The sequence below is a fragment of the Colletes gigas genome, unplaced genomic scaffold, assembly GCF_013123115.1.
Source record: "Colletes gigas isolate AHSC1104 unplaced genomic scaffold, ASM1312311v1 Colletes_gigas_Sc00009, whole genome shotgun sequence".
Lineage (NCBI taxonomy): Eukaryota > Metazoa > Arthropoda > Insecta > Hymenoptera > Colletidae > Colletes > Colletes gigas.
The window spans coordinates 1,405,134-1,433,119 of NW_025106638.1; the positions used below are offsets into that span (position 1 = coordinate 1,405,134).

At 37.5% G+C, this 27,986-nt stretch overlaps 1 protein-coding gene across 1 annotated transcript in view; it reads left to right on the forward strand.

The window, feature by feature from the left end:
* Nucleotides 1-27,986, forward strand: part of LOC122397535 (regulating synaptic membrane exocytosis protein 2) — a 96,150-nt gene that overhangs the window by 63,109 nt on the left and 5,055 nt on the right. Inside the window, exons 11-19 of the mRNA XM_043396766.1 lie at nt 2,092-2,160; nt 6,427-6,551; nt 7,859-7,971; nt 8,069-8,142; nt 10,226-10,284; nt 20,860-21,038; nt 21,480-21,695; nt 22,002-22,336; nt 23,432-23,617. Coding sequence (XP_043252701.1) covers nt 2,092-2,160; nt 6,427-6,551; nt 7,859-7,971; nt 8,069-8,142; nt 10,226-10,284; nt 20,860-21,038; nt 21,480-21,695; nt 22,002-22,336; nt 23,432-23,617 — 1,356 coding nt within the window. The remainder of the gene's footprint in view (nt 1-2,091; nt 2,161-6,426; nt 6,552-7,858; nt 7,972-8,068; nt 8,143-10,225; nt 10,285-20,859; nt 21,039-21,479; nt 21,696-22,001; nt 22,337-23,431; nt 23,618-27,986) is intronic.

Here is a 27,986-nt window from a genome sequence, read left to right on the forward strand (position 1 = left end):
TTACATTTTCAGTGCATCTTCGGCTCGTGCAAAATGTAATTGGTAGATTTCTGTCGGTAGAAACTTTTCTTTTAGGTTTTCGGAGTCAAAGAGATTAGTTTTACAAGGTTATCGTGTTTCCTGACAGAATACGTTATTTAACGTTCGACAAGACTCGAATCGTTAGTGGTTTTATTATACATGTGAGCATAAAACGTTAAAAGCTATTTTCTTAGAAACTAATCTTGCTATTGATTTTAAATATTCTTTGATAAAGATTCTTCGAATCAATTCAGTCGAAATTCAACTGAAAATAAAATTAAAATCAAGGTACTCTTAACAAAAGGTCGCATTTCATGTTACTCGAAGCAGGTACTTTAAAAATAATTCACATTTAGTTTACAGGAAATGTAGATACTTGGAACATGGGAAACATAATTTAAAAATTTACGGTCGCTCCTAAGCTCGGAATAAAATGCATCAAACGTTACAAGCTATTTTCTGAGAAACAATGGTGGGTCGCTATAAAATTCTTGTACGATATTTTAAGGTTCATTCGGGCGTTTTATGCGACGTATATGATAGCACTCTAACTCATGGGCGTGACGTCCCCTAAGCCTTTCGAAATGATACATAAATTTTTGAATTATTTGGTAGTTCGTTTCCAGGGAAATATAATTTATTTAAAACGTTTTTTACATTATACTTCGCACATTTACCAGATAGTTGTTCTTTCGATCTTTTCGACAGCTCGCGGAAAAATCATAGCTAAAATTCAAACAAAATATCGGGAAAAAATGATTATTCCTTACGCGTGGAATTTTATAGGAAACGCCGTGAACGAAGGGAACGTTATTTCCCGGCTCGTAAAAATTCTTTCACGATTCTGTTCCTCGATAGAACAAAAATCTATATGTGAAGGGATTTATCCGGGAAGGTAAACCTGAGAGTGAATAAAAGTAGCTCTCAGAAAGTAAACCTGATCTTTCGACGCAATTTCTGGCGGATCCAGCAGGATATGAAATTTGATCAGTTCTCAGGTAGACTCCTGGAAAAGTTGCCATAAAAATGTCACGTAAGGCTCTCCCCTGCTATCCTAAAATAAAGTCTGAAAAATGAAAATAGCAGAGCCTCGAGACGCATTAATAATCGTCGGTGGAAGCAGAGGAACTTACGAAATATAAAACGATTTGTAATAAATTTTTCCACCGTTGGATTACTTTTTCCTACTTTTTCGAACGGATAGCATTCTTTCCCAGATATCTCGCGATATTTCCAAGTTTTGTGAAAAATCGGGGACCAGCAAAGAAACTAGAAGAAGTCAATTCACTTTCTGCATGAATGACCATCGATCGGGGGTGGAATCGAGGGTATAAACGAAATCGTCTTTACGCTACATAGAGCGAAAGTCACGTGTCTGCATTATAAAAAAGAAAGCTGGTACAATCTTCTTCCACCCTCCAAACATTTCTCTTTTATTATCATCCTGCGCTGATGTTAAAGGGGGGAACTTTCTCGCGGCTTCAAAAGTCGTATGGAAGCGAGGGGTTCTTTAAAAGTCACCGATCCCACGATATCTGCAATATTCTATAATATTTTTGGCCAATCTGACTGCTGAAACATTGTTTATTAATATTATACGCTGTCAAAATAAGACGATTCTTTGTCCGAAAATAAATCGTGAACGTGGAATAAAATTTGTTGGAGAAAATCGATTTTCGAAACTCTCGTCAAAAATGGGAAAATTAAATAATAGGTGGAAGTCAGATATTGCAAAATGAGTTTCCTCCATTTAACAGTTTTAAAGGGACTGTAACACTGACGCATATTCTAATTAACGGTGTTCGCGTCAAATTATTGGAGGAGAAAATTCAATTCGAAAGTTAGCAACTCCAAGTTCATTTAACGATGTACCAACATGGCAGTACGAACCATAATCAATAGAATTTTCTGTAAAAGTGACTTTCTACTTTCTTGACTTAAATTGGCATTTCTATGAATAATTTATGTATGTACACGGTATAAACGTATCGTCAATATCGGAAAATGCAAGTTTGTTCGAAAGAGACGGGAAATAAATGTTAACGTTCTCTCGAAATTTTCTTATTATAGCTCCGTGGGTTAACTCGAAGAAGAGAATCAAACTCAGAAGAGATCCAGCTTTGGACAAAGGACACAGGAGTAAGTACGCAATAATTTCACAGAAATTAATTGTTTATAACGAACGCGAATATTTAACACGAGTTGGATCGAAAAATTTCATGGAGATTCACAGACCTCGTTAATTAATCACCAAAATTACGGTTTTACGTTTGAGGATGATTCGGATTACTATTTTCACCGTAAAAAAATTCTCAAAGGCGACCCAATTTTCGAAGCAATAAAGGAAATGTTTTATTTAAAATTCTACGGGATGGAACCGGGTTTTTAGTAGCCAAATTGAAATGTAGTAGGTTTATGTGCGTTCTTTATGCTCGTTGGAGTCTCGTGCAGTCAATGAACCAGATAAACGAGCTGAACCGCGACTGATAAAGAGCGAAACCATTGAAAACAGCCGCGTATTCCTAGTAGGCGTGCAAATGACGTTTAATTACTCGTTGCACTTCCGGATAGGTTTGCTCACTTTTCATTTCTCTTGAGCTGTGAAGTTGATTGGTAATCGCACCCGAGTCGCAGAAACGCGATATACGGGGTGTCCCTGAAAATTTCACGGTTGTAGGTTTCTATTTTTCAAATTCGAGTAAACACTATCTCTCGAATCGACTTAAATTGTAACTGTATTCTTTGCCTCAAAGATGGGGGTACTTTTCCTTATTGGTGAACAAAGTTAGCGTTTAGAACCAGTTTCAATAAATTTGAGAGAGAATAAAATTTTACACAAAATGATCAAATATAGTTTCTTTAAATTTAAACGAACTCTTGTTAATTGTGTACTTAATTCACATTAATTGGTACTTTTCATTATTAATGAACAACGTTACAGTTTAGAACCAGTTTCAATAAATTTGAGAGAGAATAAAATTTTACACAAAATGATCAAATATAGTTTCTTTAAATTTAAACGAACTCTTGTTAATTGTGTTCTTAATTCACATTAATTGGTACTTTTCATTATTAATGAACAAAGTCACAGTTTAGAACCAGTTTCAATAAATTTGAGAGAGAATTAAATTTTGCACAAAATGATCGAATATAATTTCTTTAAATTTAAACGAACTCTTGTTAATTGTGTACTTAATTAACATTAATTGGTATTTTTCATTATTAATGAACAAAGTCACAGTTTAGAACTAGTTTTAATAAATTTGAGAGAGAATTAAATTTTGCACAAAATGATGAAATATAGTTTCTTTAAATTTAAACGAACTCTTGTTAATTGTGTACTTAATTAACATTAATTGGTATTTTTCATTATTAATGAACAAAGTCACAGTTTAGAACTAGTTTTAATAAATTTGAGAGAGAATTAAATTTTGCACAAAATGATGAAATATAGTTTCTTTAAATTTAAACGAACTCTTGTTAATTGTGTACTTAATTAACATTAATTGGTACTTTTCATTATTAATGAACAAAGTCACAGTTTAGAACCAGTTTCAATAAATTTGAGAGAGAATTAAATTTTGCACAAAATGATCGAATATAATTTCTTTAAATTTAAACGAACTCTTGTTAATTGTGTACTTAAATCACATTAATTGGTATTTTTCATTATTAATGAACAAAGTTACAGTTTAGAACTAGTTTTAATAAATTTGAGAGAGAATTAAATTTTGCACAAAATGATCGAATATAGTTTCTTTAAATTTAAACGAACTCTTGTTAATTGTGTATTTAAATCACAAGTAGCGCTTTAAGTACTCTTGATTTTCAACAATAATTCGTTTACAACGATCAGGGTCTGCCTAAAAGCGTTCCGAATTAAAATATGCTTCCATGGAGAATTCAATATTTTTTCCACTGTTCTTTTTCGGATTCGCTTCCGGTAAATGTTCCGGTTAATTACGACCGGAAGTTTAATCTTTCTAGCGGTGCAAACACCGAAACACTGCCCGTGGACAGAGTACACGAATTCTTCGCCGAACGAGTTTGCAACGGGCCGGAACCCCTATCAGCAAATTAATGCGATAGTGTCCGAGAAATGTCAGGGGAAATTCGATTTGACGCGAATCCCGGGAAACGTATAGACAAACGCCAACAGGATGGACCCGGCCGGTATTTATTGAAAATCCCCATGGTGAAACGACGCGCGGGCCGGACCAATCAGACAATTACGCTGCAACGTCATTACCAGAACAAACCCGTGGCCCGAGGTCTTATCGTAGGCTCGACGTTCTCGGCTTGTTAATTAAGGCTGAATGACGGCACTTGATTGGCATCCTCGCGCCCGCCGGCCATCGAAACTCTCCTCGAACCACTCTGCACGAAGAACCATCATCATCCTCAAATTTCTATTCCATACTCTAGCTCCTACGTCCAACTTTTGGTCTTCTTCATCTCCGTCCTCCGGGACTTTCGGAACGTTCGAATACTCGATCCTAACCGAGACTCGGAAGAGCAGATCAAATATAATTTACAAAATCCTCTTTCTTTGCATCCTCTTGCAATCTTCATTTCTGTTTCATCGATATCTATTACTTAGGACGGAATTAGAATTAAAAAGAATGGTCAAGTATTAATATTTTACTTCGAAACATTTCGTATCTGTTTCATATGAATGTAATTGTGAGTAATTTAATCAAACATTCGAATATTCGATCCTAACCGAGATTCGTAAGAACCGAAGCAGGTCAAATATAATATACAAAATCGTCTTTCTTTGCATACTCTTGCAATCTTTATTCCTGTTTCATGAACTGTTCATTAATTAAGTAATATAATCAAACATTCGAATACTCCACTCTAACCGAGATTCGGAAGAACCGAAGCATGTCAAATATAATATACTAAACGCGTCTTTCTTCTTATCCTCTTGCAATCTTTCACAAATATTCCTGTTTCGTCCACATTTATTAGCGTAACATGTATCCTAACTGTTCGTTTAAGTAACCTAATCAATCGAATATTCGATCGTAACCGAGTTTCGGGAGAACCGAAGCAGGTCAAATATAATATACAAAATCGTCTTTCTTTGCATCCTCTTGCAATCTTCATTTCTGTTTCATCGATATTTATTAAATCATTAACTAAGTAACCCAATCGAATATTCATAAATATTTATAAATTCCCAACCGCTCCATGGCAAAGGAAGAGGCAGGAATATGAAAAAAAAATAAAATAAAAATAAACGCTTTTCAGGAATATCTTTGTAGGGACTCGTAACCAATATGACATATATGCATAAGTCAAACTCGAAGACTTTTTCAACGTCTTTTAAGTTTCTTGCCATTTTTCAAAAAGACCAAAAGATTTCAGTGGAATGCCCCTCTGATTGTCTCGGTTCTGTCTCGTTTTCGCCCCGGGCAAAGTGGATTATAAAAGTAGGGGGATAATGGAAGAGGTAGGGGAGGTCGAGATGACCCGAACATAAATTTCCGCAAGACACTGAAAGGTTGACAACGTTGATTAACTCAACGTGGATCTTCCATCGCCAGCGGGCCACGGATTCGTTAATCTCGCGATTACTATCATTCTCGATCCGTGTAACCTGTTGCACGGAACATGCGTATGCAACCGAGAGTTCATTAGCCGCGTTAGCCAATGTATTAAATTAGTCGGGCTTTAATCATGCACTTAGTTCGTTAGGCGGCCAGCGGACAGGCGTCAAGGGGAATATTCATTGTCGCGTCATTTGCTTTCCATCCAATCTGCGAATGATCTGGCCCCGACGAGATACGGAATTTCGAGGTATAATTCGTCGAGATATGAAAAACGGTATCATTTTTACATCGAGGGTGTTCAACAGGAATTTTATATACGATTATATACAGCAACGAACTGCGTGGTTGGAGAAATAATAAATTGTTTATATTTTGCACCATCGATAATTCGCGCGTTGTTCGCCGCTGAAATCACGAAAGTTCATTTATTAAATCGAAGAACGTTATTTGCCGTCTGCTTTGTTCTTCGTATTCGGTGATTAGGGCATTGTTTCGTTTATTGAAACTGGACTGGCAATGCCAAAAGTTGGTCGTTTGAAAATGGCGCCATATTTCGGAACAAAGCTTCATCAGCTCGTGAAAACGTCGATTTAAAAAAAGTATTTGCATACTTGATATAATATGAACTTGTATAAATGAATAACAGTTTCCGTAGGTGTTCTCGTTATATAGCGTTGAAAAGTTTTTTCCATAGAAACGAGACAAAAGATATTTTGCTGTCGCTTTGGTATGGTCTTTTTAGAAACTTCTGAATAATATTTCGTAAAAGTTATTTACCGGGGAAGCCACAACCGAACCGTGCACGGTCCAGCGACGGCTTTATTAAACATTCAACTTCTCTTTTCAGCTACTGGTTTTGGCCTAAGAGTGGTGGGTGGTAAAACAGGGGCTGATGGTCGTACTTTTGCATATGTGATGTGGACTGTGGTGGATGGACCGGCTGCAAAGGCTGGCATACAACGCGGCGACAAGGTACGAGGACTCGTGCGCTTTTTCGCGTTAATTTGAATACGTAAAATTAAAGAGCAGTATGAAGAATACTCGTTGATAACTTTACGCGTGAAGTTTTTCGAGGAATGTCTTTTTTTAAAGCAAAGAATCTTATTTCGTGGAATTTACGAAATTTCTTTGTATCGATTTTAGTAGATTTTTCAAATTTTTACGCGGATCCAGTCCATTTAAATTCGGATTAAAATAAGGATTTTGGCAACGCGAGTCCACTGTTTAAAGTTATAGTAAGCGGTTAATGTGAACTAGTATCGCGAAACCATTCTATCCAGCTGCGAGTTTAATTAAGTTATCGACAGCTGCACGCAAACGGAAACGCGCTACAGTCGCGAACATCGACTGTAATACTACACCTCGGAAAATCGTACGAATTCATTGACATATGGTGTTTCGATTTTACGAATAATTAACGTGGGTTTCGCCAAACGTAAGTATTTTAGAAGCGATCCAAGTTCCTCGATTAAGAAACATAGAATATAGAGTATTGGAGAAATTTCGTGCGTAAATTTTCCATTAAAACTAAAACTTTCATCAGTTTTCGAGGACCATTTTGAAAATCCTATTACCACTTGAATGCTAGAAAGATATAAATCAGGTTAAGCAGAAAAAAATGGAAATCAGTGACTCTGGAAAAGATTTGCTTAATTCGGATGGAAAGATACGCGATCTGAATGGGAGAAAGTTTTCAGCTTATAGCCGTTCAAAACCGGCAATTTAGCGAGGCAATTAATTCAAAGATTGCGGAAGTTCGCATTCAACAGATGCGATCAATTCTTGGTCGGATCATACTCGCCAAGTTTGCGGTGAGAAGGAGCATCGCATAATCCGCGATCGCGTTCGCCTTCTGTTTCAAGAAACAAATTATCCCGCCACTTTATATTTCATATTCCCCCCATCGAAACGTTAATCCCGAGAAATTCGCAATTTTCCATGAATCCCAAGAACGCTTTCAAGTTGCACGGCGAAGAAGCGATCGGTTTCTCGCGACGGAGCAAACGTCACGGCACTTTTTATCTCTGTTTACGAACTGGAACGAAAAAAAATGCTTATTTGCAAAACTTATAAATTTGATAACATAATTAGATTAATTTTAGTAGAAGATTTTATCGATCAACTTTAATCACCTCACACGTTTCTGTTATCGTTGGACACGCGATAAAATTGTATTTACAGTAATTGCTTGGTGTGTTTAGCGTTCGATGGCTGCAATCGACCAATAATTTAAAATAATTCTCCATGGTCGGGGTAGTTGAATAAGAATTGTTCCCCAGGTGTTAGAATGGGCCGGGGTGTCTTTGGTGGATCGAAGCTTCGACGATGTCGCTCAAATAACCGAGCGTGGCGACGATGTGGTCGAGCTGGTGGTCGAGCACGTTGGCGACACGTAAGTACAGTAGCAATTTGAACTCTGACAGCGCGAGACGAGCCGGATAACTTCGGATCGGTACTATGATCGACACTTTTGCCCGACATGATCGCAGCGGGGACTTGCCGGACGATCTAGGTACGGTACCAACATCGGGAAAAGTGCCGGGAAATATGGGCCTGCTGATGGGTGAGTACAACAGAGACCATCGAGCTCCATAGAACCTTGAAATTCGTCGATCATCCCACAATTTTAAATATTTCTCTACGGAAAAAATCGTGGACACTCCTAATATACAGTTTGGTCCACGCAATTGTTACAAGTCATAACTCCGTTATTATTGCATTTACGAAAAAATGCCAAAGGAGAAAGGTAAATGGTTCGAAGTGCATTACATCCGTAGGCCTTTAAATTTTTTTTAACTGCAGCAGTGCATGTGCAATTAACAATTGCATCATTTCTTTAAATAGAAATGCATATTTTTTTTTACACAAATCGATTCTTCTGTTCATTCTACGTAAAAAATGATTAGGGTACCATGGTCGAAAAATTATTAGATCTCGAGATATTTTCAAAAAATGTCTTTATCGAAGTATAATAGATGCTCAAACACTTCATGACTATGCTGTAAAGGTAAACACCCTTTCGATATTGTTACCATAACAGAAACTTTCTAAAAACTAAGTTTTGCAATAACGTTATCGCAACAAATACATCAATACGTTGGCCAGCCCGTTCGCCTGATTTAAGTCCCCCTGACTTTTTTCTGTGGGATTATTTGAAAGATAGAATTTATTCAAATCCCATAGATTCTGTAGAGAATCTGAGAATAACTGCAGATAATTTAATACGCAGTTATGCAAACAATAAAAAAAACGTTATCAGAAATGTTTAGAATGTAATGGAGAAGCGTTTGAGCATCTTCTTCGATAAAGACATTTTTTGAAAATATCTCGAGATCTAATCATTTTTTTGCCATGGTACCCTAATCATTTTTTACGCAGAATGAACAGAAGAATCAATCTGTGTAAAAAAAAGTATGTATCTCTATTTAAAAAAATGATGCAATTGTTAATTGCATATGCACTGCTGCATCTAACAAAAATTTAAAGGCCTACAGATATAGTGCTCTTCGAACCATTTATCTTTCTCCTTTGGCATTTTTGCGTAAATGCAATAATAACGGGGCTATGACTTGAAACAATTGCGTGGACCACCCTGTATAGAATTACAACTATAGATTTGAACCGAGTGAAAAAACTACCTTGCTTCGAAAAAAGTTTCTAAGAAAAAAATTGTGGACACTCTTGATACATGGGGTTGCAATTATAGATTCGAACAGAGTGAACAAATACTCTGTTATGACAAAAGTTTCTGAAAAAAGGATTGATTTTTTAGATGTTACTTCAATTTTATGCGTAACTGGATACTTAAAATGCATAGTTTTCAGTTTAACGCCAGAATTATTAAAATTGTAGATACTTGAAGGAATTTAAAATGCAATAGAAATAAATGCAGAAAACCGCGGAAAAATTGTAAAAATTCGGTCGAGTAAATTTTTTTTACAATTCCCCCGTTTGTTGTGCACGATTACTCAAATAAAAAGAAACGCAGAAATAGTCGATTGTAAATAAAAGTATTCGGACACTATGCATATTGAACTCGTGAAACATTTTTTTTTTTATTCCACTGTGTGCTGGGATACGCAGAATGGCCAATTATTAATATTTTACTGCGTAGCAATTCGTACCTACTTCGCAAATATCAATAAACGCGTGTAGTTTATTTCGATAAAAAATCTCAAAATGACCTAAACATACACGCTTTACGGTAGAGTACCTCTCTGATTATCCACCAAAAAGAATGGTCAATGATTAATATTTTATTTCGAAACAATTCGTGCTTATTTCATAAATGTCAATAAACATGTGTTTATTTCGATAATAGATCCTAGAAAAAAAATTATCAAAATGACCTAAAGATACACGCCTCGAAATTAAAATTGTAAAGAATGGTCAATGATTAATATTTCACTTCGAAACAATTCGTGCCCATTTTACAAATGTCAATAAATACGTAAAAAATTTCGTACAGATCCTTGGGGGGGGAAAAATGATCAAAATTACCTAAAGATATACACTTTACGGGGGTGGAATAAAAAAATGCGGTGTCCGAATATTTTTGGGAGGTAGCGTGCATTTAAAATCCACGCGAGATAAGAGTGTCTAGAATTCATGTGTGTTCTGACGACGAATGATGAAATGTTTTGCAGAAGCGGAAACGGATAAAACACCCTCGTCACCGACGCGCAGGAAATTGCCAAAGACGCCGGTATAACGAGTTCATAAATTGACACCTACACATGACCGTCTTCTCTTTCTTTTCTGTCTTTCTCTCATTTCCACGCAATGTACACGCATATGCATCCTACACAGGGATAAACCTCGATTAGACCGAGTCTATTAGCGTAACGGAAAGAGAAGTGCAACAACACCGTTCTACGCTTAGTTAACCGGAAGGATCTCACCGTCTCTCTCGGTCTATCGCTTTGTATATATCTCATGATCCGTATCCAATGCGAGTACCGTGTATCTACTACGCCAGTACCCGTATTCGTACTACGTTTCGTAGGAACTTCGATGTGTAGGAAGAGAAAATAGCGGCTGCGACGTGGTAGAGCGTGAATGATCGCCTTCGATGTAAATAAGAACGCTGTTCGGTGAAAAACGAGACGCGAGAGCATTTACGTTTCCCAACGATTCATCCAGAGAAAGAACGGAGGACACATACGATCAGGATTTTCGAGTAGGGGAGGGAGGAGAACCCATCAACTGGGCCCAGTAGCCATGCATAGAGCTATAGCTCATCGTGGAAGCACACCCAACGAACAAAAAATGCTTAACGAGAGAGAAATATTAAATATTTTATGTTTGAGGTCCCATACATGACCTCGAGTTTCTCTGAATTTCCACGAACATTAAGCATTGTAAATATACCAGAGACGAAATTTTTTTACGCATTTGTATTCGCTCGAAAAAGAATCGAAGCGATTAAGTAACACAATAACAATGACATTTTGTTTTTAACGCGATGTGGCACAGCACGGGTAAACATTTCGAAACTCTTTCATTTTTCCAGAGTCATTTTACGGGCTTTCCAAAACGTGTGCTCGAAATATGAATAATTACTCGATCAACGACTGCTCTCTATTTTAACGGAGCGCGATTGTACTTTTATACCGATATTAAATAATACATAAAATTACATTTTACATATCATAATACCGTATTACTAAATTCTTAAATCTTTTAAAACGTTTAACTGCCGTGAATCGTTTTTCACGTGAAATTTATACAACTAAATTTTCACCATTCGAAGGGAATTCGTTACAACGTTTATAAAATATCAATCGAATCAGTTTGTGGATCAAATTTTTATAAAGATTTAAAATAAAGAAAATCGAATGTCGTCCAACTACACCGACCATTAAATTTGTATATTTGTAACCGTAAACCGATAAATAATATTCAAGAGAAAACGGATCCTGTCGATCCAGAAAAACGTTTGGTTTTCAGCTGGAATCGTTGCAAAAGAAGCCTCCTCCGTTCCGTCTCGCGGAAAAGTCGTGGAAACGAACGCGATCGGGCTCGTTTCGGATGTTAGGCGAACGTAGACGTAGATAAATGGAATTAAATCGTGATACTTCGTGATTTCAAGTCTTTCCGGAGATAGAAACTAATTAGTTTCTCGTACGCTTCTAATCGATGTTTCGTTCGACGACGTTTCGACGAAAGCAAATTTTTAAAGATGTTTAAGTATTACGGGCGAGAAACGCTTTTCTTGTATCGACTACTAGGGTGCTATTAGGGACCGCCCGCGCATAAGTGTGAACCATACTTCGGTGAAAGTGTTGGCTCGCTTAGAAACTTTATCATCGCTGTCGTCTGATTTTATTGTTGCTGTGAAATCGTCGATCGGACACGCTACTTTTAAGCCATACTCTCGTATCTCTGTTTCTGGGGTCCGTAAACAATTACACAGGGTCTCTGACAATAGGTGTACCGTCGTATATAAGTAGCTATGCTCTGAAACTTGGGAGAATTTATTTAGTTTTCTTCTCGGAACAAGACTTTTCTGTTTCGATCCGTTATGGAATTTTACGTTTCTTTTTTTTCCCCCCCGCCCCCCTCCCCACGCGGAAGATTGATGTAATCGTTTTGCAATCCGTGGGAAAGCATCTGGTATACTAATTCGAAGCGGAACGTCGAAAATTCTGCATAAAAGCGGAAGCCGAAGTCGAAGTCGAAGTATTTCCGTTGTTCGGGCCAAGTATTTAATAAATCGACGAGTTATTAAGTTTTCTGACGTTTCGTGCGCAATTCCCTCGTCTTCATGGCGAGACTATACTTATCGATCAGCCTCGAGAATGTTAATATAATTTATGGAGTTTGCAAGAAAGTAACAGTATTATTTTTTATGAGGATATCAGTTGGGAGTTTGTAAACTTCTGTATCAAGTAGCATTTAATCCCAAAAAGTATTTATTTTTTGATAGAGAGATATTAAATTAACGAAAAGGGAATCCATTTGAATTTCGAATCCTCGGTATGTATTCTTCCCGGAATAATAATTTATTTCTCCCATAGGAAGGCTTTCAAAAAATTCATGAATATGGAGTTTGAGAAACATTGCTTTCCAGCATGATATAAAATTCTTCTCACTGTAAAGAACGACCTACATTATTAATGTTTTGCATCTATCAAGTGGAGAGCCTCGAGTTTGCAAAATTTACGTGAATTATTTAAAAAGTATTCTGTTATTTATCTCGTAACCGGCGCTCGTATGCACCCAGACTGTTTTATGAGAATTTCGGAGTCAAAAGTCTATATTAATTCGCAAAATAAGGATATTTCGTTATTGGAACAAAGGCATAGTAATTTCTAAATTTAATTTTGAAATCCGTTTTACCCGTTTTTTATGACACACTCATACTATTTTTGGTTCGTTAACATTCGGTGGTTTTACGGTTTGCAACCCATTTTCGGATCGTTCGTTTCAAACATTTCGACCCGCATCGTTTGCATTCCGTTTGTCGTTCAAATTTACATTTCGTTTTGGAGAATTTCGAAATATTTGAAATACTGACCCATTCGTTGAAGCAACAGACGCATTAATGCGAATTGACTATAGTCAAAATGGTCGTTCGAGCGGTCTAATCGCTGTGATCCGAGTTATCTGGAATTTGAAGTCCCCTCTGACGCAATAATTGCAAAATATTAACGTGTCATTGTTCTTTCTTTCGTTCTCAAAGTCTAGATTCGAGTTATACAGATGCTTTCACCACGAACGTACTTCCTTTAGTCGAACGAATTTCCGTTGCTTGATGGAGCGCACGACAATCGATCTAAGTAAACGCTAAGAATTATGTGCGTCTATGCACCGGTTATGTGTAATTTAGAGTAGAGAAGCGAGCAGTGGTCCAGGAACCAGCATTTCGTGGCCAAAAGTAAAACATGTCCTTTATATTCATAGTTTCTTCAACAAAGATACACTTTCATCATATACACCAAGAGATTCTCAAAAACGAAGTTATCAACAATACTGAATTTCAGTTTGTGCGCAAATGGGTTAATTATTGTACAGAAGTTCTTCGTTAAGCTCTCCTTAAAGCTTTTATTTTTATTCAAAACAGTTTACTTGACTATTATTTGTATGTTACATTAGAACCTTCGATGAGTGTTCTGGAATTACATACTTCAGATTTCTTCAAAGTCCGGAACAGTAAAAAGTAAAAGAATATTTTGGATTTGTGAGCTTGAAAGGAAGAAGTGTTTTTCAAATAGAAAAATTGAAAAATTAACTTTTGGCCACGAAACGGTGTTTCTTGGACCACTGTGCGCCGCGGCGAGTAGTCCAGGCGCCATCTTGCGCAATTCCGGCTGCGTACGAGCTCGAGGATGTCGATGGAAAAAAAGATCAGAGAAACCGGTGACGCCTCGAGTATGCGCCGTCCGTCAATAAAAAGAAATATAAGCGAAATATTAATCAAGAATCATCATCCCCCACCCCCGTCAACCCCTCTTGAAACCTTCGCGAGAGAGAACGAATGTTACACGCTTTGCTTTTCCGCTCCGAAGAGAATCGTACTGGTCGAAGCACCGAACAGATGCCTTCAGTCCTGTTACAATACATCTGATTAATAGAACGGAAAACGAGAGTGTCAGTTGGGGCGAGTTGCGTCGTCGCCGTTCTTCTCCTTTCTTCCGCTTTGTCTCCCATTCAAATCCATTTACAAGAGAAGGACACCGACTCTCCGGCTTCGATTTTAATGTCCTTTCGCGGAAGCGATGCCTTTAAACGTGTGCAAAATATTACGTAAATAATTAAAATTACACCTAAACATTTTACACCTTTTTCTTTATCCATCAAAGTATGTCACTTTCATTATTTGTATTTTAAGAATTGTTGAGCATTTACACCTAATATTTTACGTAGATCAAGAAGGATAACCCTGTTATGCAAAATATTAGGCACAGATACTCGACAGTTTTTAAGATATAAATAATTAAAGTTACACCTTTCTGTCTATCTATCAAAGTATGTCACTTTCATTATTTGTGTTTTAAGAATTGTTGAGCATTTACACCTAATATTTTACGTAGATCAAGAAGGATAACCCTGTTATGCAAAATATTAGGCACAGATACTCGACAGTTTTTAAGATATAAATAATTAAAGTTACACCTTTCTGTCTATCTATCAAAGTATGTCACTTTCATTATTTGTGTTTTAAGAATTGTTGAGCATTTACACCTAATATTTTACGTAGATCAAGAAGGATAACTCTGTTATGCAAAATATTAGGCACAGATACTCGACAGTTTTTAAGATATAAATAATTAAAGTTACACCTTTCTGTCTATCTATCAAAGTATGTCACTTTCATTATTTGTGTTTTAAGAATTGTTGAGCATTTACACCTAATATTTTACGTAGATCAAGAAGGATAACTCTGTTATGCAAAATATTAGGCACAGATACTCGACAGTTTTTAAGATATAAATAATTAAAGTTACACCTTTCTGTCTATCTATCAAAGTATGTCACTTTCATTATTTGTATTTTAAGAATTGTTGAGCATTTACACCTAATATTTTACGTAGATCAAGAAGGATAACTCTGTTATGCAAAATATTAGGCACAGATACTTGACAGTTTTTAAGATATAAATAATTAAAGTTACACCTTTCTGTCTATCTATCAAAGTATGTCACTTTCATTATTTGTATCTCTAAAACTATTGAATATTTCGACCTAATATTTTACATAGATTAAGGAGTTTAACTCTACCATGATTCTGCAGAAGCACATTAAAGTCAAAGTCGCACAATTCGTGTCCTTCCCTCGTCAGACGAGGGGAATGTCGCTCGGTTTTCCGATCGAAATTTGTCTGAAGAAACTTTGATCACAAAAGTTAATACAGACTTTGCACTCTACTCTTTTGCAAATCAAGTTCCGAAGTAACAATTTGTTTGATAATTACCGGAATAAAACTCACCTTGAAAACTCTGTACAGCAATGCTTGATCCGTGTTTGCTCGGATAAGTGAACGATAGTTATTTATCAGTTATCAAGGGAGCTACTATTTCGAGAATTCCTAGCTGTTACTCAACGACTGTTTACATTAGAGGTTCTAAAATCGTTCAGAAGCCAAATTACACTTGAGGTTTTTTTCAAATTATTAAAGAAATATAATATTTTGAAATTCTTTAATTTTGTCGAAAAATTTGTCCACCTGCACGAATTTTTTTCTCGAAATTGTGCAAGATTTCGGGGATATGTGTATTCACCAAAAATGATCGTAATCGACCTCCACATCTGAAAATAATTTTTTTAGAACGATTTGAAATATTTGTTTTTCGCCGAAAAATTTCAGCAACTTTTCGTTTTTAGTCATTTTGTTTGACGCCCTATAGAAAAGTTGTCTAATACTTTTTTGTAGGTACCCATGAGCTCTACTTCAGAAAAAAGTTTCATTGATATATATTCACTATTGTCGGGGTTATGACTGTTTCAAAATTGAACCATTTTTATGGGTTTTTTTTACTTTACGGGGTCAAGGAACAACTTTTTGAAATTTTTTAGAATATCTAAATATTCTTCACCAGAATACGCGTTGTTTGCATTTTGAAACATTAGAATCCTCCAATCGGTTCCGAAGTTATGATTTTTTAAACATAAGCATGAAATTTCAGGGAAAAATGTCGTGTATGGTCAGACATTACATTTTCGGTAAACAATTTTTTTCGCAAAAGTGGTTAGGATTTTTGGGGTATGTCTATTCACAAAAAATGATTGTAATTGATCCCCGCAACTGAAAATAATTTTTTTTAAATGATATGAAACTTTTTAATTTTATCGAAAACATGATCCACCTGCTCGAATTTTTTTCTCGAAAGTTCGTAGGATTTCGGGGGTATGTCTATTCACAAAAAATGATAGCAATTGGCCTCTGCAACCAAAAATAATTTTTTTAGAACGATTTGAAATTTTTCAATTTCACCGAAAAATTTGTCCACCTTCCTGAATTTTTTTCTCGAAAGGACGTAGGATTTTGGGGATATGTGTATCCACCAAATATGTTTGAAATTGTCCCCCGAAACCAAAAATAGTTTTTTCAAAATGATTTGAAATTTTTCAATTTCGCCAACAAATTTTCTGGTTGCTATTGAACTTTATACGTTAATAACATTTTAACGAAGCCTCGATCAACAAATTGGTATTCTTGATTTTCGTCTTATTTTCGCCTCTAGAAACACCCTGTGTATCATACTTCTCATCTTTCTCACTTTACTCACATCAATATACTAAACAGTAAATTCACACGAATGTGGTAAATTTGATTCGCAAAAGAGATACTTTAGACCGAAAAGCCAGTTAACTCGAGACGTTCTGTTCTATTCGGCGGACGTCGACCTCCCCTCCGAGTCGGATTTCGTCGCTTTGTTCTCTCACTCTCGAATTAAACCACTCCTTAGTAGGTAGTCGATCCGGCCGTTGCAAGCGGACCGTGAAACTCGCTCGACGCGACGCCTAGTCCGAGTAATATCCGCGCGAATCGTCCCCGAATCTATGTAACCGGATGTAAAGATAGAGGAAATAAATTCAAGGAAGAAACGAAGAACACCGGAGAGATTCTTGCACGAAAGCTCGAGAGCCGCAATTCGCGCGCGAACGCCACTCGATCCTTTTGTTCGTTTACCGTTTCCTTCGTCGAACTATGTGTGAACGCAGAGAAGAACACGCACAACACACGATTTACGGATGCACGGGCCCGAGGTCACGTGTGTGTGTGTGTGGATTTGGTGGAACGCGATTCCTGTGTGGGCGCCCTCTCTTTCACTTCATGTTTCTCTTCGCCTCGGTACAGTAATGTCTCGCTATATGACGAAAAGATCGCCCCTACGCAAGCGAAATTCTTACTCCATTACCGAGAGGAGGTCACCGATAAATAAAAAGTTTAAAAATCGCCTCTATTTTTTACAGTTTCGTAAAACTTTTACATATAGGGAGACTAACTGTACTTCGTCCCTCCTCCTTAATTCTGTATTCTCTACTGTCCTAAACGGCTCTGCGAAGCTGCACGAGACACTTTTCTCTGTATCTCTGAACTGTGCTCCTCCTCGCGTTGTTACGATGCCCGTTTCTGCCCCCCACTGTTCTCTGTAAACCCACAAGACTTCGTATACATATTTGTACATCCGTGACTGTTTTGTCGAAACCCCGCCGCTTCCCCAAATACCTCCCGTCCCGAAAGACATTTGTTTTGGCTACGAAAAAGACACAAAAAGAGAAATATGACCCGCTGATGAAAGAGAAAAGAAAAGGAAATGTAAGTTGTCCATGTTGAACAAACTTAGCATATTGGCCCTCCATGCTACTCTCTCCCAACTGGCACGACTCTAGTTGTATATTAGCGTTAATGTATTTTTTCTTTTTTGCGGCTCGTTCCTTAAGTATTACAGTATTTTTTCGGTAAGTGCTCGCCGCTCGGGCCCGGTCGCAAGCAAATTGGCTACGAGACACGAATCTCGTTAGAGGAGGACAACGAGCGAGAGACGAAGAGGGAACGAGAAGAAAATTCACGGAAATCACGAAAAAGATAAAAACGAAAAAGTTTTAATTTTTATTTTAACAGCGACTCAAGGTAGATAGCACTTCGATGGGAGGGCGGGGGGCGTGTGACGAAGGTCGAGCATTTAGTGAAAAGATACTGTACCCAACTTTTTCTGTTTTGATCGTATACGTGTGTGGCTATCTTCGTCGTCTAGCAATATGATCGGCTCATAGTTTATTTCCACCGTTTCCCACCGAGCCTCGTCTGTTTCGTTTCTCTCTCTCTGCTACCCTGTATATTCTTTCGTTTCACGAGTTTAGTAATGAATGACAGAGGCATGCAAATGTACTTAACCGTAGCTGTCGATAGAAGATTTCACTCGGGAATAAAACGCTTCAGTACCGAACATTTCCAGCGACACACGAATGAATAACGAAGACTGGAACCGTAGTAGCTGTCAAATTAGTTGCTCATAGACATCACTGATCTGCAAATCTCGACCCCTAGACTTTCAAATTACGCTCTCGTCTATTTCCAAGCTAATTCTGAATTTACAGGCTGTCCCACACCGTAATAATAAAGCTACAGCTCTGAAACAATTAGAACGTAATTTTATTCGTTTCTAAACTCCGCAATTTTAATTAGGCTGTTCGAAGCAGCTTTTCTGTACAAACTCTGAACAAGCATTACACCTTAAATCTGATGGTTCAAGAGCTATATATATTTCTTTCTATTTACATTTACATTTTATTTAATTATAAATTAATCAATATTTGATTGAAAAAAAGGATCGCATTTTTGGATTTACCAACGCGTAAAAAGGAATGAAAATTGCATTCCAACCGTTTCAGAGGTATAGCTTTTCCTCCCAGTTGCGTGGAACACCCTGTACAAGAAATTACAGAGATTATATCGTATGAAAATTGAATGAATCGTCTGGAATTTCGTGTTTCAATGTTCGATGAATTTCTGTAGAATTGAATATGAAACGAAGGGTTAATTTCTTCTGTCTTTCTTTTCCGTCCCCTATCTTCTTTCCTATTCGCTGTATATATTCTACTCTCGTTCTCTCTCACTGTCTCTCTCTCTCTCTTTCTCTCTCTTTCTCTCTCTCTTTCTCTAGCTCTGTATCCACTTGTCTATCTATCTGTCTGTTTGTACGTCTGTCTACCTGCGTACCGATTTCGCCTAATTTTCAAGCGCAGACACACGAACAGCAAACTCGTTCCGAACCATAATCGCGCGCCAAACGTACGAGCCCATTTTACAAGAGAATATCAGATCTGATCTTCATCAATTTCAATAATATTTTTCAGGCTTATAGATTCACATGCACAGCAACCATAACCGGAGTTGTAGCCGTTAGTTACGAACAAAATAGATTAGTTTCACCGACAAGAATAATACATCAGCTTCTAAAATTGAAATTTTATAGGCAAATTATAATAGTACAGATTTTATTAAACTGGAGGTCGTTGATGACTTCGTTTTGTGATAAGAGGTGGCAATTCACATAAGTTTAATGCGTTCTGGTAACAATAAAAACTTGAAATTTGTGGTACGCTAGACTCAGATGATTGAATCGATTTGGGACGAGGTGCCAAAAATATCTCGCGACATATGGGTTCAGAGTTATCCTAAACCTTTCAAAAGATCAATTTGTTCTGAAGAATTTAAATACGATTTAATATTTGAAGGATATTCAAATATTAAAATTAGTTTTAAACAGTGTCATTCTGTGATTTTAGTTTTTGTTATTTTCTTGTGATAAATTACTTTATGCTCACGATACTGCCTATTATAACTGTATAAATTGCACAATAATTCATGTAAATATTTTGAGTCTATTTCTAAACTTCATATTCTTCTAACGATCTTGTTTCATACCAAAATTTGAATTCTGAAATATTCCTAAAAATGGAAATAATCGTTGAAAAAAGACATTTTTATAGACTCAAAATAAATCGAGAAAAGACGATTAATCTTGGAGAATAATTTTGAAGTGAAAATTTCTGAAAAAAACAAAAATTGGGTAGAGCGTGTTAGAAGCTGTGGAAACCATAACAAAGTCGGATCGCGAGTTGTTCATCATTTTCACTTCCATAGTCTTATAGCTGTCGATCGGGAACGTTGCTCCCGCTAAAAATTACTCTTTACACAAATATGAAATATTCAATACCCCAACACACGCCTAAGTTTGATCGCTCTTATTCGTTTCGTCTCAGTTCCTTCACAAATCGCTTCTGCATGTGGGAATGAGTCTGCATTTTAACTTCCACGTAGGAGTCACGCGTGAAACGACCGATCTTTCGTGAAAACTTCCCATCGACTTTGAATTCATACGATTTATATTAAACGTTAATTTTCTGTAAATACTCGGTGATCTAAAATTACGCAAAGAGGGGGAAATTGATCTTCAAAAGGGTTATAGTTAAGTAAAAACAGGTTCCAAACATTTTCTATCAGGGCAAATTCAACAAAAATATTACACAAAATTAAAAGGAACATTTTGTTAAGTTTGCCCCCCCCCATGGAAGATGTTTGAAACACTGTTTTCTTTAATTATGCGTTCGTTGAAGCTCTTATTGCCCCCCCGGCGTTTCGTATGACCTAGAAAAGGGTTAATTTGGGGTGCAAACTAACGGTAGAGAAAATTCGATTTGCCCTAATTTCGAGCACACGAAGGTCGAGTCTTTTCATTCGTTGACTCGGAATAACCCTTTTCCCCCCTCCTCGGCGGCTCTCGTTCGATAGGGGGGCGAATATTAAATTCTATTTCCTCTATTTTAGGAGCAAATCGCGAAAGAGAAGCAAGTGTCCGGCCGAGTGCAGATTCAAGTCGTGTACGAGGCCGATCGGAAAGAGCTGATCGTTAGCGTTTTCATGGCTGACAATTTATGCTCCAGGGAAGACACGATCTACGGAACGCTACCGGAAGCGTACGCCAAGCTTATTCTCGTTCCAGTATGGTAAATTTCCAGTTTTTAAAAATTTAAAAAAAACCTTTAAAATATTTCTCATTTTTTCTCAATTTTTCAAAACTTCATTAACAAAATTTCTAAAAACAGGCAGTTAGCAATAAACTTAGTGTAATTAATTTAAAACTCACCTGGAACCATGTTATACTCGACAAAAAGTTTTTGACAAATTAATGACTGTTTCGATTTTATAAATATTTCTTATCTCAATTCAAACGATGTTCAAAACTCCATTAGAAAAATTTCTAAAAAAAAGCAGTTATCAGAAACCTTACTATAATTATTTTAAAGCTCACCTTGAACCATGTTATATGCAAAAAAAAATTTTTAATAAATTAATTTTGATAAATTTGTGACTCGATGATCTTCTGTTATTCATGCTCTTGATCGAGTGTTTCCGAGTGAAATCGCGCGCGTTTTTGGCCGTTGCAGCGGGGAGCACACTACATTGAAAACAGCGATCGCGGAGCCGAGTCAAAAGCCAATTTGGAACGCGACGTTGCTCTTTTCGGGTGTCGACGGAGAAAGCTTGTTGGATTCCACGATCGAAGTGACCCTCTGGGATTTTTGTCCCGACGCCGAAAGTGTTTTTCTCGGCGAGTGCACCGTCGATTTGGAGCAGGCACTCGACAATGACAGAGCCGTATGGTGAGTACCCTTACGCCAGAGTTGTGCAGAATCACAATCGAATTACTCCAGGAATGATCGTATCTCTTAAAAAAACAAATTCATCGAACTGCTCTGTCATTCGTAATTCAGATCTTTCAAATTGTATCAATTAATTGATAATATCATGACAAAAATAATGTTAGTTATTAGAATTCTAGCATTGAATGTTAATTCGAAATAAAATTTTAGTCCGGCATTTCAGCCCCGTTTCGGAGAAAATCTCGACTTTTGCTGGTCCCGTTGTAAAAGTAATTTGCGTCGAGTCGTAAGCAAGGTTTCTTGCAGGTATTTTCTGGAGGATCCGCATGGACTTCGCGCGAGAAAATCGCCCTATTGCTCGCCGCGTGGCTCCCTTTCGATGGAAGTGGCCCACAGGCTATTGCGGAAGGCGAACGAATTGCGCGAGAGAAGTTACAGCGACGACACGCAAAGCGACAGCGGTAGCCCCGAGTTGGGCTTCCTGCATCCGGATCACGCGTTGCATGCAGGCTCCAGGAGGGGATCCAGCCAATCCGAGCAGCTGGAAGTCGAACCGTACGAACTTAACAGAGATTACAGTAGATCTCTGCCTGGCAGCCGAAGGAGCAGTTTCCAAAGTCAAGGTGGCACGGATTGCAAACGTGAGTGTGCGTACGAAGTAATATTAGAAACTAAGTTACTTAGACGGAGGACATCAGCCAATCAAGGTACATAAATTTTCTGGTAAATTGTACAAATTATATTCCGAGGATTAAACTTCCATTGGGGTTTATTAAAATTTGAAAGATTCTTCGATGGAGACGAATCAGGGTACATTTCCAAAGCAGACGTTGGAGAAAGGTGGTTAAATTATGCAATTATTCTGTAAGGAATTATTCTCTAAGGACGAAGCTTACAAGAAGCGATTATGAATAATCAAAATGAAATTAATGAAAAATTCTATTATAATTCTATTCTAAACCTGTCCTAATAGAATAGAAAAGTATTAACTACCTTATGACAATCACTTAAAATTTTAAATGTTTGATAATTCTTTACAAAACTTTTATATAAATTTATTACCGTGGAAATTTTACGAATATTTTTGCAAACGTATATTTAAGGAGGGCTTCTCGTGTAACAGCAGTTTTTATTAATTTTTTTTTTTATTCATAAAGTACAAAAAAAAGTTTTTTGTTTCTACTTCTTTTTATTGCGAGAGTGAATTTAATGCAATTTTTATAATCCTTTCAAATGATGTAACCATTATTGACGCATTTCACTAAACGGGCTCTAACTTTGTTATTTTGTCGACTTCGACTTAACAATTTTAGGAATCGTTATACTTTTAATTTATGGAAACAAATAAAATTGATTTCTTTGACCTGTTACACGAGAATCCCCCCTTAAAGCATTAAACTACAAGAGAATAGAAAAAAGAAAAATCGATTTTTTTGACCGACTAATTTGTAGGATTTAACGAAGAGGATTTATTTGAGGAACAAGTGTACAAATCATATAATTCTAATAAACGAATTTGGAACACACAAATTAATAATTAGCAACACAAATTAAAATCACGTCCGTCTTTCACAATCACTCGTTTCTCACTCCCTGTTGTCTCGCTGTCCCTGGTAACCCGTTCTTTCTTCAACAAAACACTTTCAACCCTTTTGCACATAAATTAACATTGAACAAAACTACAGCGTGGTACAAATATTCGATACAAATCTCCTACAATATCGATATTTTTCCAGGCGGAAGTGTGGGAGAAACGGAAATGGGCAAGCACCATAACCGCGACCGTCGACGGAGCTCGTACAGCAGGCAAATGAGGGACACCGATGAGTTTTTGGACAATCTGCGATCGTTTACAACGACTCTGCCGAAGAGGGAGCTCAGCAGGACGGCGAGTCTCACCGGAGACAAAAGACGCGACAGCCGTGAGTACAGTTTCCGTCGCTTTTCCAGCCAATCATTTTCGCCTAACCATTCGCTGGTCCGTCCGTCAGTTCATCTATCCGTGCATTTGTTTGCCTGTCTGTCTATCTGTCTTTCACGTGCTCGTTAATTCTTTTCCACTCTTATTTTCTCATCACCACCGTTATCAATCGTTGGATCCATCTTCGTCCACCAGCCAATCAGCAGATCGAATCCTCCTCGTCGGCTGATCCCGTGCGTATCGTACGCATGCGAATAAATGTCTTTGCACGGACGTACATGTAAACATAATCGAACCAAAGTACTAGAAATTGTCCACCCCTCCCCCGAATGATGAAAAATAATTTCAAATTGATACGAATGATTAAATTTGAGAAATTTCTTTTATCGAATATTTTTAATTCGTGAATTTAGCATAAACGGGAGATATTCAGCTATGTGTGGGTCCGTACCATTCTGTAAACATTTTTGTACATCTTCTCACACGCCACATCCATTCATGGGCCTTTATTATCTGATGTGTATGTTTCCATGCCTCTTTCTCTTCTCTTTCACTGTTTTCACTTTACACGGTTGTTTTTCCCCGTTCTCCCCTTCTCCGTGTAAATCACTTTTCATCGATCTCGAGCGATTTGACCGAGCGAACGCTTTCGAGTGCCTAGATAATGTTTTGCCCAAGTCAGCCCTAGAGTTTCGAGACGCTTTGAGATCGGTTAGAGCTAATCGGATCGAAAACGGAATCGCCCTGGATGGGAGCAGTTCTCGACGTTTCGGTGAAAAATTAGACACGGTTCCGGATAATTGGCGCAGTCGGTGATCAATCGTGGTGGACTGGTTCGACGATTTATCATTTAATGGTCATCTCACTGTTTATTTGCTTGGTATCTTCTAATTTATCCACGACTCGGTGCTCAATCCCGGTGATCGTCGCCTAAAGTCTGACGAAATTTATGATGAGATCTAAACCGGGTTTATCTTTGGTTTCTTCGAGGGCTCGACACGATTTTAGATCAGATGGAAATCAGAACACACTGTTCATTCTCTGATTTTGTGTATCGAGCAGAGTAATTGATTTATGTAAGTCGGTATAGACACGGTATATTTCTCAATTAAATTTTTTAAACTAAGAACATTGTATACTACTGTATACCAACACGTTAATATTTACTTGTCAATTTTTGAATAATCGCGTCAATTGCAAAGGATAAATGTGCCACATTATTATACAAATCACTTGAGTCATGCATTTCCCGTTTCGAGATAAATACTTGCGTTTGAATATATTTAAAAAACAATTGTTCATCGTGATGTAAAATTGATCAAAAACTATATGTTAATGTGTGTTTTTTAACGATTGAATCAAACTTTCAAAATTAATATCTAATGACTGGTGACCAACGCTTCAAAAGTATCTCTAGAACGTAGCTGATCACTAAACTGCGGATGTGTATGCATTTTAATTTTCAAAAAACTACAGAATTTACGTATTATTATTATAACCCTTTGCAAAGCTCCATTTTCATTAATTTTGTTAATAAAAATACGAATGTGCATGAAGATCCGCAGTCTACGATAACTTATGACAACAAAAAGTTGAGTTTCAATGAGTTTGATCGAGAAAAATTTCCCGTTTCGAAATAATTGAATACTTACGTTTAAATATATCAAAGAACAATTGTTCATCGTGATATGAAATTGAGAAAAGAAGTTAGAGAAACGTTTCGCAGTAACCAAAGGTAAATCCCGGCCGTGTTTCGTGACGGACCGAGTCAGCCGCCATATTGGAAACGATCGTTCGCTTGCTGTAAGTATCGTGAAGTGCGATCCGAGGTGAAACGAATAACCGAATCCGGGGACAGTGCGGAATCGCATATCATCATATGTTTGTCTGTCTATCTGTCTATTCATTGGAGAAGCTGGCATTCCCAACAAGTCACTCGTCGCAATAATATGTGCTCTTTGCTCATCTCTGTGCGATCGCTGTTGCGCCGCTGTTGCCTGTCGCTGAGTACTCGTTCCGCCTACGCCAGCCTGAGACACCATCATCCACGATCAAAAGAACAAAAAAACAAAAAAAAATACTACCCCCCGATCGGCAAATACAAAATGGAGCAGAAATAACCGGGGAGGAGCGAATTATAGGAGAAGGATCGCCAAGAGACGACTAGGAACTTGGATCCTTCTCTCCCATTCTCCCGCTCTATCGGTGTTCCGGGTGTTCCGTGTGTGTGTGTGTCGTCGCACGTCGCACGTCGCATTTGTGAGTTTAAACAAAAAAAAAAAAAAAAATTCGATAACCTTAAAACCCACCAGGCCCAAGTTCCTCGTTCACGTCGAATACACGCTCAAGTGCTCAAAGCTATGCGCTGATCGTTACTCCACTTATATTGAGTGTTCTCGTCTCTTCTCTCATGAATTCCGTCGACGAAGAGCCGTCGCGGGTGTTTCTGCAAATTGTCTCTTTTGTTCAATTTTCTTGATCTCCTTTCTCGGTCGGCACCGTCCGGCAATCTCTGACATGCGTACGCACACGGTCGATCAAAATGCTCGGTTCGCTCGGTCGAAACGCCATCCGGCCATCGTCACAACCCCATCCCCGATCGACGACGAATCGTGGCCTCGATCGACCGACCAACCACCATCATCGATCAACGACAACAGCGTGCGTAGTCCCAACGGTTATTGTGTGGCAGTCCGAGCCTGTATCTCCGAGGACCGGTAACTCGGCCTCCTTCCCACTGCCGCACTACATACCACCTCGATAAATTACCACAGGACTCTGTGGACCACCGTCACGGGCTTCCGGTAAGACATTTTTCTCGCTTTCTCTCTCTCTCTCTCTCTATCTGCCTATCTGCCGACGTGTTTGCCTTGCCTACTCGTTTATCTGTTTGCCTACGACGAACGATACCAAAACTATCCACGCAAACGACATCCCTACCCCTTGTACTGCCCATACCGATACCATCTGGACACCCACGGTTTCACGTTTTTATCCGGTCGTAATATCGTTCGCATTCCAATCCCCTCCACTTCTCCTCCAACACGGAAATTAAAATATTTTGGAAATATTTTTTGGGGGCTATACCAACTTAGACAAACGGTTGACTATCTTTGAATAATCGTAACTTTGTGAGAAGAACTCGTGGATTCGTCTATGCTTAATTTTCTCCAAGAGTAAAAATGTTTCTCCCGAAAGTTTAAAACATTTCTTTCGCAATTGAAACTCTTTTAATTTTTTTCTATACGTATCTAATTTTATACGGAATGATTCCCACTAATATTACTAATGAAAATTAGTAAAATTTGTATACCTGTCATTGTATCTTTTTAAACATTTTTCCAATAGAGCAGTATTGTACTCGCAACGATGACAATCGAGAAATCTCAACTACGAAGATTCGAGTCACTTCAAGGAAGATTCGAAGTTTAAAATTTTGAATCTTGAATTATAAACATTTTTTCGAATATAAAGGAACAAAGTATTATCATACATTTTTGCATTATTCCAGAAATATGTAGAAGCGGTAAAGTTATTATTTCACAAATTTTTCAAACCTATCGTGATTTTCAAGATTTTCCAGCTTCGAATTTAATTTAAAGTGATTCAAATTTCCTCTCCCTACACCCCCTCCCCCTTTTACTACAGACACGAAGCGAAATTGTTGCTATTGCTACAATTTGTACAGCTATTTAGGCTAAAATAGACGCTCATAGAACGATCGTTTTTATTGTCGATGATCTCGTGATTCACGTATTATCTTTTGAAAGAGAAGATTTTAATTGGAACATGGAAAAAAACACGAGAAAGGAATCGTCTAATTATTTTCCTCGAAACGTTGTCCTACATGTAAGTGCGTATTAACGTTTAAAAATTCCCCTACAACCTTAAACATAATTGAATGGTATTTAAGTAGGAGACTTGTGCATCACGTAGCAATTTATAGATCCTTATTTTTTTTTGACGTTGAAACTCTACGTTCGCGTCAGTAGTGCCTTGCAAGTTATTTGCCCTGTTCGCAGCACTGTCAATTATATTTAATCCCTAACCGCTCGTTGCTACCTGCAATCGTGATTTTAGGTAAGAAAATCGGAATGCTTAAGTATCGTTGAATGCATTTTGAGAAAATACATTTATCCAAAAGAAAAACATACTAACCATCGATAATATTTACTTATACACTACAAATATATTATAAATTACGGCGAAAAATTCGAAATCCAAGTAGCACAGTCTGATACAAGTGAAACATTCAAGTCTTACTCGTTATTTTGCCATACTACTCATTTTTCATTTTCATGAATCCTAATCTATTGGGAGCACATATCGGTTATTATCACAAATATTAATTACAGTGAGAAATTCGAAAT